The sequence below is a fragment of the Neolamprologus multifasciatus genome, chromosome 7 (genome assembly GCF_963576455.1).
Source record: "Neolamprologus multifasciatus chromosome 7, fNeoMul1.2, whole genome shotgun sequence".
NCBI lineage: Eukaryota > Metazoa > Chordata > Actinopteri > Cichliformes > Cichlidae > Neolamprologus > Neolamprologus multifasciatus.
The window spans coordinates 7,540,492-7,556,512 of NC_140445.1; the positions used below are offsets into that span (position 1 = coordinate 7,540,492).

At 41.5% G+C, this 16,021-nt stretch overlaps 2 protein-coding genes across 3 annotated transcripts in view; both read left to right on the plus strand.

The window, feature by feature from the left end:
* jph3b (junctophilin 3b) overlaps positions 1-8,796 on the plus strand; it is a 66,135-nt gene extending 57,339 nt beyond the window's left edge. Inside the window, exon 6 of the mRNA XM_085165339.1 lies at positions 6,605-8,796. Coding sequence (XP_085021465.1) covers positions 6,605-6,685 — 81 coding nt within the window. The 3' untranslated portion in view covers positions 6,686-8,796. The remainder of the gene's footprint in view (positions 1-6,604) is intronic.
* A 111-nt stretch (positions 8,797-8,907) lies between these two features.
* The window catches only part of zcchc14 (zinc finger, CCHC domain containing 14), a 38,035-nt gene continuing 30,921 nt past the window's right edge, over positions 8,908-16,021 (plus strand). For both annotated transcript variants that reach the window (XM_085165337.1, XM_085165338.1), the window contains exons 1-2: positions 8,908-11,788; positions 13,136-13,363. In XM_085165337.1, coding sequence (XP_085021463.1) covers positions 11,294-11,788; positions 13,136-13,363 — 723 coding nt within the window. In that variant the 5' untranslated portion in view covers positions 8,908-11,293. The remainder of the gene's footprint in view (positions 11,789-13,135; positions 13,364-16,021) is intronic.

A 16,021-nucleotide genomic window follows, 5' to 3' on the forward strand; every position in this document is an offset into this window, starting at 1 on the left:
ATCCTGGTCAGCACACCTGCTGCATTTTGGCTTCTCTGCAGTTCATCCAAATCTTCCTTGGTATAGGCCACAAAAGAAACCATTACAGTACAGTTGTCAACCCCTGTAAGTGATAAAAGCACCAACAGGTCTCTCTGTATCTGCGTGGGAGAGATATGGCTGTGCTTTTGCAGCATTTCTTAAGATGATAAAAAGGCAGTTTTTTGTCTGTGCACTTCAAAATTCAGATGAGGATCAAAACGCACACCAAGGTTACTAGCTTGGGGCGTATGTTGCGTGCTTGTGTTAAGGATTTTTTCAAAGTCACCTCAAAACTGAATCACTGCTTTAATTATCAGAACCTCTGTCTTTGATGCCGTGTAGGACAGTTTGACGGATAAAAACAGTCGTAATGTGACTTGTTGCGTCTACCAACAAGCGAGTGCCTTTAATGCAGACTTTTATAGCTATATGAATACTAATTAAAAACATTAATTTAATTGTTGTGTCCTCCAGTGTTAATATTTCAGGTCTGAAAAACACATTTTTTCAGGCTGGGCATCGTAAAAGTAAATATTAACAGGATAGTAGTAACAGAATTACAGGTATGATTGGACATCAAGTGGTTCAGAAAACTTCATTGAACAGTGCAACTTCCTAATTATGGACCTATTAAGCTTTTCTTTATTTTCTGTCCTGTGTCGCATGCTCATCTTAAATCTAAAAATTCAATTAATGACATCAGGATACATATAAGATATCCCTGTGAACTAAACGCTCAGGCTTCAGACTGCTCTTAATACCCACTTTCAGGCAGTTTGTTTTTTAGTCTTAGCTCTGCATTAAGTGCTTCTGTCCCTAATATGATGATCATAAGCACAAATTTCTAGCTGCAACTCCATCCGACTGCCATTCAGACCCTTTGTTTGCAAGGGGAAGGGAATCAGAAAAAAGTTGTCTTAAAAGAAGGGGGAAGGGAGCTAAAATCATCTGTTTTAGACTGTGGAAGCCTTGAGCAGCTGCATTAAGGTAGTTATGAGGTCCCCCAAAATAGAATTGGAAATGAGCAAAGATCGCAAAAATGCAATGCAACTATTACCATAAGAATTGTCAATAATTGTTAATAGTTTAATTAAATATGAACAATTTGAGTTGTACCTGTTTTAAAGCGTGTTTAGGCGGGCTGCTGGTGGTGATGGTGTAAATAACAAGACTTCAAACAAAAGTCCAGTTCTTTCTTTTTTTTATTGAGGGTAAATTTGGAATGCACCATGCATACTGATGCTAAATTTTTACTACCAAAACATATTGTAATTTAGATACGCTAGCTGGTGTTTTCAGTGCACAGGTAGTACAGCTGCATCAATCTTCTAACTCTCAGCATGATAGCAAGTAATTGTGTTTTCCACAAAGTGCAGCTATTCATTTGAGAGGCACACAGCATCCAGCTCAGTCCCAATTCACTTCCGTTTTATTTATACTGGACCAGTCCACAATAAAAGGCATATCAATGTGCTTTATGTTGGAAGGAAAAACTCCCTTTGAACAGGAAGAAACTTCCAAGCAAACCAGGCTCTGGGAGCAAACAGGTTCAGGGGAGAAAACACGAACTATGGGAGAGCACAGGTAAAAGTTAAGTGGGATGTAAACATGCTAGGAGTCAGTGCAGCATGAGAAGTCCCTCAGAAGGCTGAGCCCACAGTAGCATAAATAAGACATGGCTGATGGTCATCTGATCTAGTATTATTTTGAGCTTAGAGAGAGTTTCTCTCTCCTGAAACCCAACCAGGAGCTAGTTCCACAGAAGAGGGATCTAATAGCGGAAAACTCTGCCTCCCATTCTACTTAGAGTACAAAACAGTCTGTAGTGTAAGAGCAAAGGCCTCTGTTGGGATAACATGATACTATGAGATCTTTAAGACATGATGGGCCTAAATTTTTTAGGCCCATCATTTTTTTTTCTTTGTTAGGAGAAGGATTTTAAATTTAACAGGGAGCCAATGAAGAAAACCCAATGTGGGATAAATATGCTCTGTCTCTTTTGGGTACCCGTTAGTCTTTTCACTGCAGCATTTTGGATCAGCTGAGGTTTGTGTAGGGAGCTGTTAGAGCAGCCTGATAATTAGAAACTAGAATAGTCCAACCACTTAAAGACTCCTTCGACCTGAAAGTCACAAGTGATTCATATATTCAATGTTAAGAAAACCACTTTTGTACTCATTTTTACAGACTATTTATTATTATTAGTGCATGAAATTTCTAATTTTAGCAATATTGTGCGGATGAAGATATATGTTTGTGGTGTGTGTTCCATATATTTTACTAATTGAAAATACTAGTTACAAATAAACGTTCTCCAGAACCAATGAAGGAATTAGACTTAAGGCCAATCTATTATATAATCAAGTACCCACTTTTTAAAAAGGGTGCTCTTAGAAGTTGGGTGTCAATATGGAAGTCATTAGTATTAAGTGGTGTGATAACGCAAATAAGGACCTCATTTTTAAAATAAATTAGGTTAAAAAAAACAAAAAAAAAAAACAGGCCATCAGATGAATCATCCACTTGTGGTCTGGTAATCATTTATGACACAGATCTGTGATAAGCCTATCGCTGTGTTGATCAGCACAAACCTTGTTTGCAGCCTCTGGATGGATTCATTTACAACTGTGTTGCACTAATGCAGCTTAATAAGTGTGTGTAAAGGTTCACGGAGTCCTATTTTCCCTCTCCCACTGCAGCGATTGTTAAAATTATTTCAGAGGTAGACTTAATTAAAACCATAGGTCTTCTGCAGGTCCTCCTCTTTCGGTAAATCTTTTATTAAGAGTAAAAATCCGCTCTGTGTGTGCTAATGGCAGTGCAGTGCGTTATTTTGCAAAAGACAAAAAGTGGTGGTGTCAGTGGATATACTCGTTTTACTTGCACAAAATTACCCACAGCGTACAGGTGGTCAGAAAGACTGGCCTTCACCCACATGACCCAGGTTGTCAGCAAGCATCTGCTGAAGTGTCACTGAGCAAGACACCACAGCGACACCAGTTCAAGGCTTCTGTAGTGCAGCCAAGCTTCACCTCTGACCTCACTCTCTCAGAGAATTTAGGCTTCCTTGTTCGATAAAGGCAGAAATGGAGTATTTATGTTCACGTGCAGTTTTCTCCTTCGATCTTATTCCTGTTTGTGTTTATTGAAAGTCTTTAACAAGAAGACAGGTAACACAATGCAAGGCAACAAAGAGATCACAACAATTTCTGGTAGGCTTAAAACAGTTAACAGAAGCTATGTAAGTAAAACCCAATAGCTATCTTTGGATTTTTACATGCATCACCACTCCTGCTGGACTTTTCTCAAGTACTGCTGGTCAAAAAGGCAACTTGACCCTTTTAAATAGTTTCTTTTCTGTGACATTTATTTTAGGTTACATATTTTAGGGTGCAATGGTTAGCACTGTTGCCTCAAAGCAAGAAGGTCTTGGGTTTAACTCCATCAACTCTAGCTTCCTCCCACAGTCCAAAGACATGCAGTTAGTGGCATTAGGTTAATTGGTGACTCTAAATTACCCATGAGTGTGAATGGTTTTCTGTCTGTGTGTATTAGCCCTGCAGCAGACTGGCAATCTGTCCGGGGTGTACTGGCCTCTTGCCCTATGACAGCCAGTGTTGGGCAAGTTACATTGAAAAAGTAATTAATTATAGTTACTAATTACTTCTTCAAAAAAGTAACTGAGTTAGTAACTGAGTTACAAGATTCTAAAAGTAATTAATTACTTGAAAAGTAACTATTGCGTTACTTTAAAAAAAAAAACACCTTTTAACCATGGGGTCCAGGGTAGAATTGGCCATTTTTAACTACTTTTGATGTTTCCTCTACATTTCACCTTTAAAAACTATTAACTTTGCCATGTTTGGTATCATTCTGTTCAGCACAACCTCACGTGTCTGAATTTACAGTTGTGTTTTCATGTTGACATACCGTGTTAACACAAGTGATCTAAAATCAGACAAAAAAAACATAAAATCCGAGTAAAATACTGTAACAATCACAAACATGTTTAATGAATCATATTTCATAAATTTAAATGCAAATATAAATTGTCAATTTTAAAAATCATATGCACAAGTTTTGCAAACAACAAAGTTATTTGCAGCTATTTACCTTTTACCCTTTTTTTTAAAATAACCATTTCAAACTATTTACAGAACAATCAGCTGTTCTGCATTCAATAAGATGCCACACAAATTATTTGTGCCACTCCAAAAAAATAATTTCTGTCCACTATAAAGGAGAACATCACAGCCTGATACCTGCAGGTCTGACAGCAGCAGGTGTATCACTCCTCCTGTTTTCATTCAGCAGTCACCTCATTGTTCTGACACACAACACAAAACTATCCACAACACTACACACTAACTACACAAGACAACACATTAACTGCACAATCCAAACACGCTAAACGTCGCAAATTTCTCACATCTCAAAACTCGCTCTCTCTCTTTTTCTGCTGTCTTTCTTTCTGTCTCTCTCTCTCTCTCTCGCCGTCACTCCTAAAACTTCCCCCTCTTCCTAAACAACCAAATCTCATGTTGCCATATAATTTTTGATTGGTCGACATGTTACATTTTTCCATCAACACGAACAGGCTGATTTTTGTTTTGTTTCTTGTTTTTTGGTCATAAGCAGAGAGTGCTCGCTGCGCTGTCCTTAGACAGTAAACGTGACAAAACTATTGAGGAAAAACGCCGCGTATATTGTTTATCATGACTCTGGTTTTACGAGGCCTATCGACACAATTTAAAAACTGGTATATATCACCTTGTTGCTTTGTCATCTTGAAGTGGTCGTGTGATTGGCTTACCACGACAACTTTATTCTTCCTCAGTCAAACAGCAGCACTCATGCGATTGTTTTGCCCCCTTAGCTCCAGGTGTTGTGCCAAAAAGTTGCTGCCTGCGGGAGCGCGCAGCTGCTAAACGCTGTAGCGCCTAGATTACTTACGTAGACAGCTTCTTCAGTGGAACTGATATAAGATGCGATAAGCTGAACACAGCTTCAACCATCTGTTTGTTGAAAAATAGTAACGCAACCGCACCGCATTTTCTTGTTAGTAACAGTAACGGCATTGTAACGATAGAAATAGCAATTAGTTAGATTACTCGTTACTGACAAAAGAAATGCCGCTACTTGTAACGCCGTTATTCCCGTCACTGATGACAGCTGAGATATGCTCAGCCCCCCTGTGACCCTGATAATGACAGAAGAAAAGAATGGATGGATATTTTAGATGACATATTATTTTGTGTGTCATGTTTTCCAGTATCACCTCCACTGTAAATCAAATAACAAGAATGAAAAGTAATAATATCGTATTAGTTGGTGTGTGTGTGTATTATTCTTCTGTAAACAATATATTCTGAGCTTAGAGATGGATACAAAAATGACCTTAAAATACTTTTTTTTAAGACTTTTATTACAACATCATAAAAATAGCAAATTAACAGCAGTTTTAAATATATTTTAGAGGAAAACAGAATAGTATAAAAAACAAAATACTCACATTTGTTTAAAGAGCTCCATGATCTGATATTGAAATTTTGTCTTTGAGAGAAATGCTTAAATTAAGAAACCAACATGTATTGCATATTTTAAGTCAGTATCCTAAGCTCACTTTAACTGGGAGTTGTTTACTGTGCCAGTCCAACATACCTTAACGAATATGGTAACTTACCGTAACTAACTAGGGGCTTTTATTGTGAAAAGCAGAGATATTCCAAGTTCCTTCTATTGTCCTGGAGAGATTTAGGACTAGGTCTTCAAAAATGTCACAACACTGTATTTAACTTGACACCTGTGTGTTCAAGATGATCTGTACTGAAAAGCCGAGAACTACAGGATTTGTAAACTAGTAAAACGCCACAGATGAAATACCAGAATTCATCTGACAGCGGCAGTTATGCAGTGAGCAGTGCAATAACACAGTTTCCAAAAAGAACAAGAATAAATTAGATAAGAAAATGAATGAATGGATAAACAGAAGAATAATGAATACTGTTTTGTTTAAGACGATCACGTGTGAGAACTAAAAATATGGCAATAATGAAAACAGGATCTCCACTATAGCCTCCAAAGGGTTTGCACTGTTAAGAAAAGGTTTTCCAGTTCAACCAAGCCTTAGAGTATTTTAGCTGATGCCAGGAATTCTCATTTTCTTGTTGACCAAAGTCACGCTTTCTGTCATATTGGCTGAAGCTGAACTAAACCTGCCATATCCTGCTGGGGAGTGAGTTTAGGGCACCACTGTAAATTCAGCTCAATTGAGTTCTGTTTATATAACGTCAAATCACAACAACAATCATATATATATATATGATTGGGTATTTATATATATATATATATATATGTATATAAATATATATATATATATATATGTATATATATATATATATATATATATATATATATATTTGAGGAGATAAAAGGATGAATATAAATGTGAGTGGTTTTCAGGTTGAATGTACTGAAAACAGCCTCTATTGTCAGCTCTGTCTGTGTGTGTGTGTGTGTGTGTGTGTGTGTGTGTCTTTATTATTGACACTTTCTCTCTTTTCTCTCTTTCTCTCCCACGCAGGCATACAGCTCCATCCTGGTTGTCATGGTGATTCTGCTCAACATTGGAGTGGCTATTTTGTTTATCCACTTTTTTATTTAAAGACAGCACCGCTTTCAGAGTCAGGCTACCTATGCTACAACAACTATAAATTCATATGAGTATTACGGCGAATCTGCTGCCCCTTCGTGTTCCTGGTGAGATTGCTGCAACCAGCTGGGACCAAGGAGGGCTCCACCCTCATTTGGGCTAAAGGTGGCTAACCCAAACTAAGCAGAGCTTGGTCCGGCCGTCCTGGAAGAAATGCTGAAGTGCAGAGCCCAAAGGGGTGGACAAAGGAGGGGTAAAGCAGTCCAGATGACTGGACTGCAGTGAGATAATATAGTCCAGAAACTGGACTTAAGTGAGCTTCAGAGGTTCACGTCAAGACTCGAGTGGGCTGCCTGATTCTCAAGCACGAAAGCTGCAGCTGGCATTTACAGCAAGTGCACAGACAGGACTGACCAGACAGACTTTTTCATCTTCAAATCATAGTTTTCAACAGATTTGTAACTTAAAATTTATTTATTAACATTTTCTCTCATGTACAATACATTGATGGATATGTTCTTTATTTTGTAACCCTCCTCCCCTTCTTTCTAAAACTCCTGCCTTTTGGTTCTTCCGCCTGCCCCGGTGTTGTTACTGATGGTTGTGTGCTTATGTTCCATTGTGTTGGCTGAGACACACTCAAGAGCTGCAGAGTGTGTATGCGCTCTCCACACAAACACACATGCACACACACACACACTCATTGCTTTTACCCCATCCTTCTTCTTCTTTATCTGGTTAATTTTTATCGCATACTATGTGTGAGGAGCAGCGTGCTTGGATATCATGTTCACAGTGAAATGCGAGTTTCTATCAAGCTTGGATGTTTTTGCCATCACAGTATATGCCTGTGTGTGTAGGCGTGAGGGTGTGTGTGTGTTTGTGTGTGTGGTCTCAAAATTGCACAGTGGCCTTTCATGCTGTTTATGAACTTTACAAGAGCATCTCACGAGGACAAAGTCGCCGCACAGCAACATCTAGCCGACTAGCATCGGCTGACAGCTGCACTCGCGCCATCTCTCTCCCTCCCACTCAACCCCACCTCCACACACACCGGTCAAAGGATGGAACTTCCTCTGAGTTGGTGGACATTCACAGCACAGCGTATTGGCAGAGCCCTGCGCCTGCTGTACCACCAGCTGAGGTATTTAAAGGAAAATACCGCTTCCATCGAAGCCTCACAAATACGGCTTTCCGACTGCTTCTGTTAAAACCTAACCTGAAGATAATGACAACATCTTTTATACTATACTTGCAAGATGTCTGAAAAAAATCCTAGTCGCCCAACTGCATTGCTTTTGTAGAGCAAATTGATCCAAGTACAACAATGCATGCATATGTGCTGTAATATCTTAGTTGTGCGTTGAATCTGGAAGCTTCAGAAGCTTCAGAAGCAAGGTTAGGTTTTGACAGGAGCACAGTTTGGAGAGCGGCCTCTTTCTCATTGATTTTACTCAACTAAGCGACACAGATTAAAGTCCCTAGTTGGAGCTAGGTGATGCAATGCTGTTGTAGTAAGCAGTAGCCAGCGCCAAGTGAGGATTAATCCTTTCCATTCCTTAACTTCTCCTTTGCTGAGCAAGACTCTTACTGACACGCAAGACTGTCACAGACAGCTGTCGTGCTTTTTAATCAACTGGATTTCTCTCAAACCGCCCAGTACAATCCCTCTGTTTCTTTCCATGTGTGCACATGACTGCTCAAAGAGTATATGAACATCTGTGTGTGTGTGTGTGTGTGTGTCTGCTCGTCCTTCTCCTTCTTCATGATTGGATGGCTGAAACCCTCACCATCAGTAACAACTTCCAGGAGGGGCAGAGAGGTTTGCTGTTGCTTTTCTGTCCGACAGCATTTCTCAGGCTGTAGGCTCATTTCTGGCGTTTCCCCATGTTCTGACAACACCTCGGTCTAGAAGCTCTGCTGTATGTCATCAGCCTGGTGACGATGCCCTGCACCACCCTGTTAGTCTGCAGCATGCTACAGCATGCCAAGCTCTCTCTCTCTCTCTCTCTCTCTATAGTTTCACTCTCCTCTTTCTTTCTTTCTTTCTTTCTTTCCGTTTCTGGGAGTTACTCTGTTTTTCAGTTGTGTGGAGAAAAATAATGAAAGTGTTTGAAAGAAAACGACTTGGCTCCTGTATTTTTGGTCTCTCTCTCTCTCTTTCTTTGCGTTGCGTTGTGTTTTCATACTTTCTGTGTGTGCAGTTTTTGCAGCATCCCTGATGCAGAGAGGGAGTGGTACAGAACCTGCTTGGGAGGGAGGGGTATGGTTACTATAGCAACCTTAGACCTTTCCTCCGTCAGCAGAGGGCGGGGTCTTTGTTTATGGGCGGGGCTTACCTATAGAGACTAATGTGCTGAAACAGTCGAGACGATGGAGCAAGGGAGAACTGCAGGTGGAGAAGAAAGAAGATTAGAACTACATTGTAGGGCGAGGTAAGGGGACACAGTCCACTAGAGTTAGCGCATTTTATTATTACGTAAATCAGAATTTAAGCAGCACTTTTAGGGTGTGTGTACATTTTTTATCATCTGTGAGGAGGCAAATATTACGCTGGACACAACACCACGTCCGTCGGCAATGTGCCGCTGCAGCAGGCATCAGCATAGCCATCTGCTGCCATCTTCTGGACCTATATATGAACTACACCAAAAAGGCTGTAAAGTTTAAATATATACACAGTTCCGCCACAACAGTTAAAAGGAAAAAAGGAACCCAGACATGAAGTGGAAAACCTGATTTATCCTATTATAAGCCTTGGGTCCTGACATTCACACTAAGAGGACCAGATCCCCGAATCACTTAGCTAAGTTGGATAAGTAGTTAAGTGATAGTTATCCCAGCTAAAACTGGGCGAAAGTCAGGGGGGAAACGCTGGACACATTACCGGTTCAAAACAGCATGACCAGATCCTAATATACTAAAATAAATAAATAAAAATGTTTTTGTGGGACATGAATTTACGGACGGGTCACAAGGGATAAAAACATGGTGCATTCCCAAAGATTAATGCCAGTTCAAGCGCCATACACTTAAATTGCACTCCCTGACGACTGCAGCCTCATTAAGAAGAACACCAAACTGTCCACATCTTTAACTCAGGTCTTACTCCCAGCACACGACTTTAAAGGCACATGAAGTAGTATCAAACTCTGAACACACATCATTCTGCTCAGAGGTACTTAAAGATCAGTAACTATTAGCAAAACTCACCTCTAAGTGGAGGGGAAATGTAAAATACTGTGCCAGAACTTCCTCAAAAGTGACAGTTTATAAGTCATGATATGCATTTTTAAATACACTGATGATACCATACTGAAATAAATAACTAAATAAACGACTAAAGGGAACTTTACCAAAAAAAAAAAAAAAAAAAAAAAATCATCCCCGAATTTACCAAAAAAAAAAAAAAAAGTGAACCAGTACTGACAGAAAACTACTCTTCTGCATATTCTCCTCCGTGGAGATTATTGATTCGATATTGGAATAAAGACAACTGTTGCAGTTCTCTTTATTCCATGAAGCTGAAACTGCCTTGGAAGCATCAGTTGAGCGTGTGTCTGGCACTTTAAATACCTAATAACTAAGCGGAGTATGAACGCATGAGAAAAAGATGTGGAATAAAAGGGCAACGGATATCGCTCTGAACCAATCGCAGGAGGAGCCTCGATTAAAGACAGCTCTCGCAGCCAATCAGAGAAGACCGTTCTCTGTGGTAGGTTTGTCTTGTTACCAGAGTTGGGATAATGTTATATACAGCTGTTTTTTCTCGCTTCCAAGATTCATGGCAGAATGAGAAGAACCTAGAAGTAAAATGTGCACCAAATTCCTTCATGGCTTCTTTAAAAAACGCCTCCAGAGTCGTCAGTGAGATTTCTTTTTAATCCACAGCTGCTTTTGATGAGGTAATGTCTAAGAAATGTTATCGTGGTATTTCCACTGGTAACCAGCAGTAGCTTCGGGATCTACTAGTTGTGTTTACAAACTTTAAATCCGGCACAGTCTTTGGCTGGTGCCCGCGGCTCCTCGTACAAGTTTTGGGAAGCCATGAGGACGGTGGAGCAACTCTACAGGAAGGGCTTGTTGTTGTGCCTTTTGGCTTGGCGGCTCGGATCAAAAAGTCTCGGTGTGCTTGAGGGTATCATTGAATGGGGCGGTGTGTTTTGATCTCGCCTGCCTTTGTGCAACAACTGTTTCTGAGCCGTCAGGGGGTCCGCGGTCCGACCGGCGGAGGGGGACACGGCGGAGGGACTCTGGGCTGCCGTGCTCCGTGGTGAATGCAGACCAGTCCACTTTGGCTGCACGTGAGACGACTTTGGGGAGATTCTGGTTCGGGAAGGCCTGCTTAGGTGTCGTCTCTGCTCCGGCAACAAAGGAAACGACTGTTGCTTGTTAAATTTCACTCCTGCGGCCGCTCTCAGACAAACACCGAGAACGTTGAGGTGGCAAACAGCCGCCAACCTAAGTTGGTAAATTAGGACTGAGTTTGCCAACGACGCCTGCGCAATTTGTGCGCACACCCGAGCGCGCGCGCGCTCCCTTCAAGTCGTTTTTAATAATTTTAAAGTGATTCTGTAGTTACTGTACCGGTCCACATACAGTGTGAGTGCGTGTGTGAGGATGGTGGAGAGCCAGAGCTGTGTTCACAGAGAGGGGATGTACCGCTGGTTCTCCTCTCTCAACTCAGCCCAGAGGGCAGAGTTCCTGTGCGGCCTGCTGGACCTTTGCGTCCCCATCGAGCTCCGTTTCCTCGGCTCGTGCTTGGAGGACTTGGCTCGCAAGGACTACCACTCTCTACGGGATGCGGAGATCAAAGCCAACAACCCCGTCGACCTGTCGGGCCTTACCAACATCACAGATGAGGTGGTGCGCAGCAAGCTGCTGGTGTCCCTCGCACTGCTCGGTTCAGACAACCGGGAGGCTGCGGGGGTCCTGTACCGGACCCTGACCCACATAGACACGGTGATCAATAACTACGGCCTGGCGCTGAACGATGGGAGGACAGAGGAGCAGTTTCTGCTGCTGTTCACCATGGCATCCAACCACCCCGCCTTCAGCTTCCACCAGAAGCAGGTGCTGAGGCAGCAGCTCAGCCAGATCCAGGACATCCTGCAGGTGAGAAAGTGCACCTATAACTCCTTCAGAGGGAGAGAAATTAGTTGGGGAGGGGGATTCACACTTTATTTGTTTACAAGAGCCGTATTTATTGGTAGACGTGTCAGAGGAAGTTCTGGCTTGATTGGCAGATGGTGCATTAAAACAGCACAGAGTGTGATATGAAATCGTGTGCCAACTTTTTTGGCAGACTGAGAACTGGATCAAGAAACGTTGGCAAGACATGCTGGGATCTAACTTCTGGAGGGAAAATGCACATTTATCAGACAGGAAATGAGGCTATTTCACTTTAATTCTCCCACTTAGGTGCTGACACAGCTGTTCAGGAGGTTCAGTTTATGTATCAGATGGAAGAAGCCTGCACAGAGGAAGAGACTTTCAGTGAGATTTTTCTGTGGTTACTCAAAAAGAGGAAGTGAAAGGCACTTCAGAAAACAGTACCAAGCTTGAATGATATAACCCAAATACATAACGAGTGTAAGTCCAGTTGAGGGATTTACTAAGATCCTGTGATTATCCACTGCAAAAATAGTTAAACAAGATGAAAATGGAAATTCAGATCACCTCAGCTTCGCCATCCAGGGTTATTACTGGTGCGTGGCCAGAGGTGAGGGTTTCTCTTCTGGTCAGAAAAGAAAGTGTGATTACAGCAAGTGAAACACCAGCTGGTTACAGGTGTGCAGCACATTCATGTTACCTATACAGCAAATTACAGGTTAGATACTGTAAATGACAGGCTGCCTGTGAATGCCACAGACCTTGGTCTGTGCTGTTCAGTACTGAACAAGGTAAATAACATGGTTGTAGGTGAAAGCAACAAGTGGTGGGTTATCAGTGCTGAATAGATTGAAGAGGAGCTACCTGTGCTTATTTCAAGCTCAATATTTTCTTTCTTTCTTTCTTTCTTTCTTTCTTTCTTTCTTTCTTTCTTTCTTTTACTTTGCTTCATTTAAAATTGAAGATAATCCTTAATCATCTGAAATGAGCCGTTTAAAATCTCTTTAAGCTATCTCTGCTGGGATTGGCTGTCCCTTGCAAACTGAAGGTTTGAGGAGCAGGAATTAGTTTATCGTTTTTAGTGATAACAATGTTATTCTCTCAGAAAAATCTCACAGTTAAACATCTCCTCCCAGAAAAACTCTTATATGTGACTAAAATTAAATTAAATTACTTCCGTTATGATGGAAAAACTCCTACAAATAAGCAGGAGGGTAGTTCCACATTTCTGTTTTGTGTCCCGTGTAGACCAGAGATGAATAGATAAATGGATCGCGCTGTCACTCAGCATGTTGCAGGTAGTCATATTTGTGCTCTTCACCCTCGTACTGTGTGTGTTTGTTGTTCCAGGCAAGCAGTGGTGGAGGAGGAGGAGGAGAAACTCAAGCTGCAGGGCAGAGCGGTGAACGAGCTGCCATCTGTTACGCTCAGCCGCATCACCACTATCACCGTCAGTCGGTGTCCCTGCCTCTGTCCCCCCTGTCTCCCACTGCCTGCTCCCTGCCTGATGCCAGCGCTGCCTACCTGCCTCTGTCTGCCTGCCAAGCCTGCCTCACACACTGCACCTGCTGGCACAAGGTAGGAATAGTTTAACACTACACCAAGCTTCAGTTCAAACACAAAATGTAGTGATTTGAGTTTGTTTTTTTTTTTTTTTGGGGGGGGGGGGGGGGTTGCCTCCAACCGTGAACTTGTCCTTGTGAACGCCTACTTATCTATAACTTTCCATCCATTCACTTCCGGATGGCGGATTTACGCCCTGGACAGGTCGCTAGCCTGTCGCAGGGCTAACTAATTAATAATAAATGTTCTTTTTATAAGCACAATATCAATCAGATTTATATCAACTTGTTAAAGTTTAAACATTCAGCAAATATTTATTTATTAACTTCAGCAATTGGAAATAAATATAACAGTCTTATTAAATACAGCTTCAGGGTTCATCACAGGAATGTTATTATTTCGATGCTCAAGGCATAAAATACATCTTTCATGTTGAGACCAGTCGAGCTAATCCTAGCTCGTTTTCTTTGGCTTGATGTGCCGGGCTGTACACATCAACCCTCATACACACTGTGAGCTGAACAAAGAGGGTGAAAGCTGTGAAAGAACACGTTACAATATACAGTTTCTTAATATTGTGCTAGAAAAATGGCAAATAGGTCCAGTGAAATACAGTATATAAGTCAAAAGCAGAGTTTGTATAATTTTAACAGGTTGTTTGATATGATCACATTTATTCTTTAACACAGACTGAAGTTGGCTGCCTTTATGTTGAATTCTCGATGATCCCACACTGCTTCATTAATGTTGTAGCCCGGGCTCTGAGGAGGCCAGTCTGACTCACCGTTGTGTTTTTTTGTACTTTTACTGCGTTTTTTTGAAGCTGCAGATGCTTTCCACATGGTATTGCATGGTGGATCAAAATCTGACTGTCCCGTCTTCCTCCCCTTACCCCCAAACTGGTTGCAGCAGACGGTCGCCCCTCCTTAAGCCTGGTTTTGCTGGAGGCTTCTTCCTGTTAAAAAGGAGTTTTTCCTTCCCACTGTCACCAAAGCGCTTGCTCATAGTGGGTCATTTGATCATTGGGGTTTTCTGTCTTCTCTGTGTTATTGTAGGGTCGTTATCTTGCAATACACAGTATCTTGAGGGAACTGTTGTTGTGATTTGGCGATATATAAATTGAATTGAAGAATGGCTTCGTCACAGCCACCCTTCACTGAGAACATTTCTGATGCTTGTCAAACAGCTGAAGGGCCAGATGCATCTCTTAGGTCTTGTGTGAGGTCTTTCCTGGATTTTTTTTCCCCAGTTTTTTAAGGACATGACTTTCAGATACTGTTCGTCTGGTGTAGATGGCTTTTTTTAGGCCTGCTACTTATTTTGTCCTCCACCTGTCCAGGTTGCTCAGATTTTCTGAGGACACATAGCACACCATGCTGAGACATGTCATGTTTTCCACTAGTAGCTCTCACCTTGTTTGTGAAAAAATATTGTTTTATGCCCATCAAACTCTGTTTTCTTTGGCATTTTTTTATAGAGTCAACTAAGTAAATGGGAACAAATAACGTGAAAGCCTGGAGAAATACTGTTCAACATCACTTTAAAACATGACAAGACCGTCTAGCTCCTTGGAAGCAAAATATAAAGAGATGAGGGGTGGCTTGAGACTTTTTGCATAGTAATTTAAGGAAATCAAACACATGTGTTATCAATTTTCAGCAGGACAAGGAGTTTGAACCATCAACCTGGCTTTTGAGGATGGACCAAACCCCATCCAGTGACAAATGATTAGAAACTGGAAAAGTGCACTTTGTGTAAAACAAACAGTATCTCTTAACAACACTCATAAAGCCATAAATATTGTATATTGGTGCTAAAATGATTACAAGCATGTGGTCTGTCAGCTTGGATGTGTTGCAATGAAAGGTGGAGTCTGTTGGAGATTTCCCAAAATGGTTCATTAACCAGCTGATACAGTAACAACTGAGATCGTGTTGCAGAGATTTGAGGGATTATTTCGAAATGAATCATAAATGTGTAGTTTTGGGTACTTTGTTTCTTTCTTTCACACATGCACACACACACGCGCGCACACACACACACACACACACACACACACACACACACACACACACACACACACACACACACACACACACACACACACACACACACACACACACACACAGTATACGCTCTCTCAAGCAGGCAGACACTCTGTTTTAAACATGTGTGAGCACTGAAGGGAAAGTACCCAGCTCAGAGAGGAGCGTTTGTATTTAGTGTTTTGTTGCCCTTGGCTCTTGCTTAGTGCAGGTCAGCACATTTCTCTATGCTGAAATCAACCCTCTGTGGTGTGTGTGTGTATATGTGTGTGTGTGTGTGTGTGTGTGTGCTTCTCCAGTGAATCCCCAGGAAGTTATAAATGCTCTCTCCCTCTCTCTCTCCCTCCTCTTTTCTGTTTCTCTCTCTGTCTGTCTTTCCTTTTCTTGGCGCTCTGAAGCGAATGACAGCGTTTTATGTGCATTATCTACATTATAGCAGCTTTTCAGCTGAGCCTGCTGCTGCCTTGTATGGATTGCCACGTGTGACACAATAGCTGAAAGCAGGGTTTATGCTAGCCACGATGCTAGGAGCACAAAAACACGTAACCACTACCAAATTTCCACATAATCAGTGGTGTGGGAAAATGCACAAAACCTTAACTTAAAGCTCTGATCTGCACTAATATGA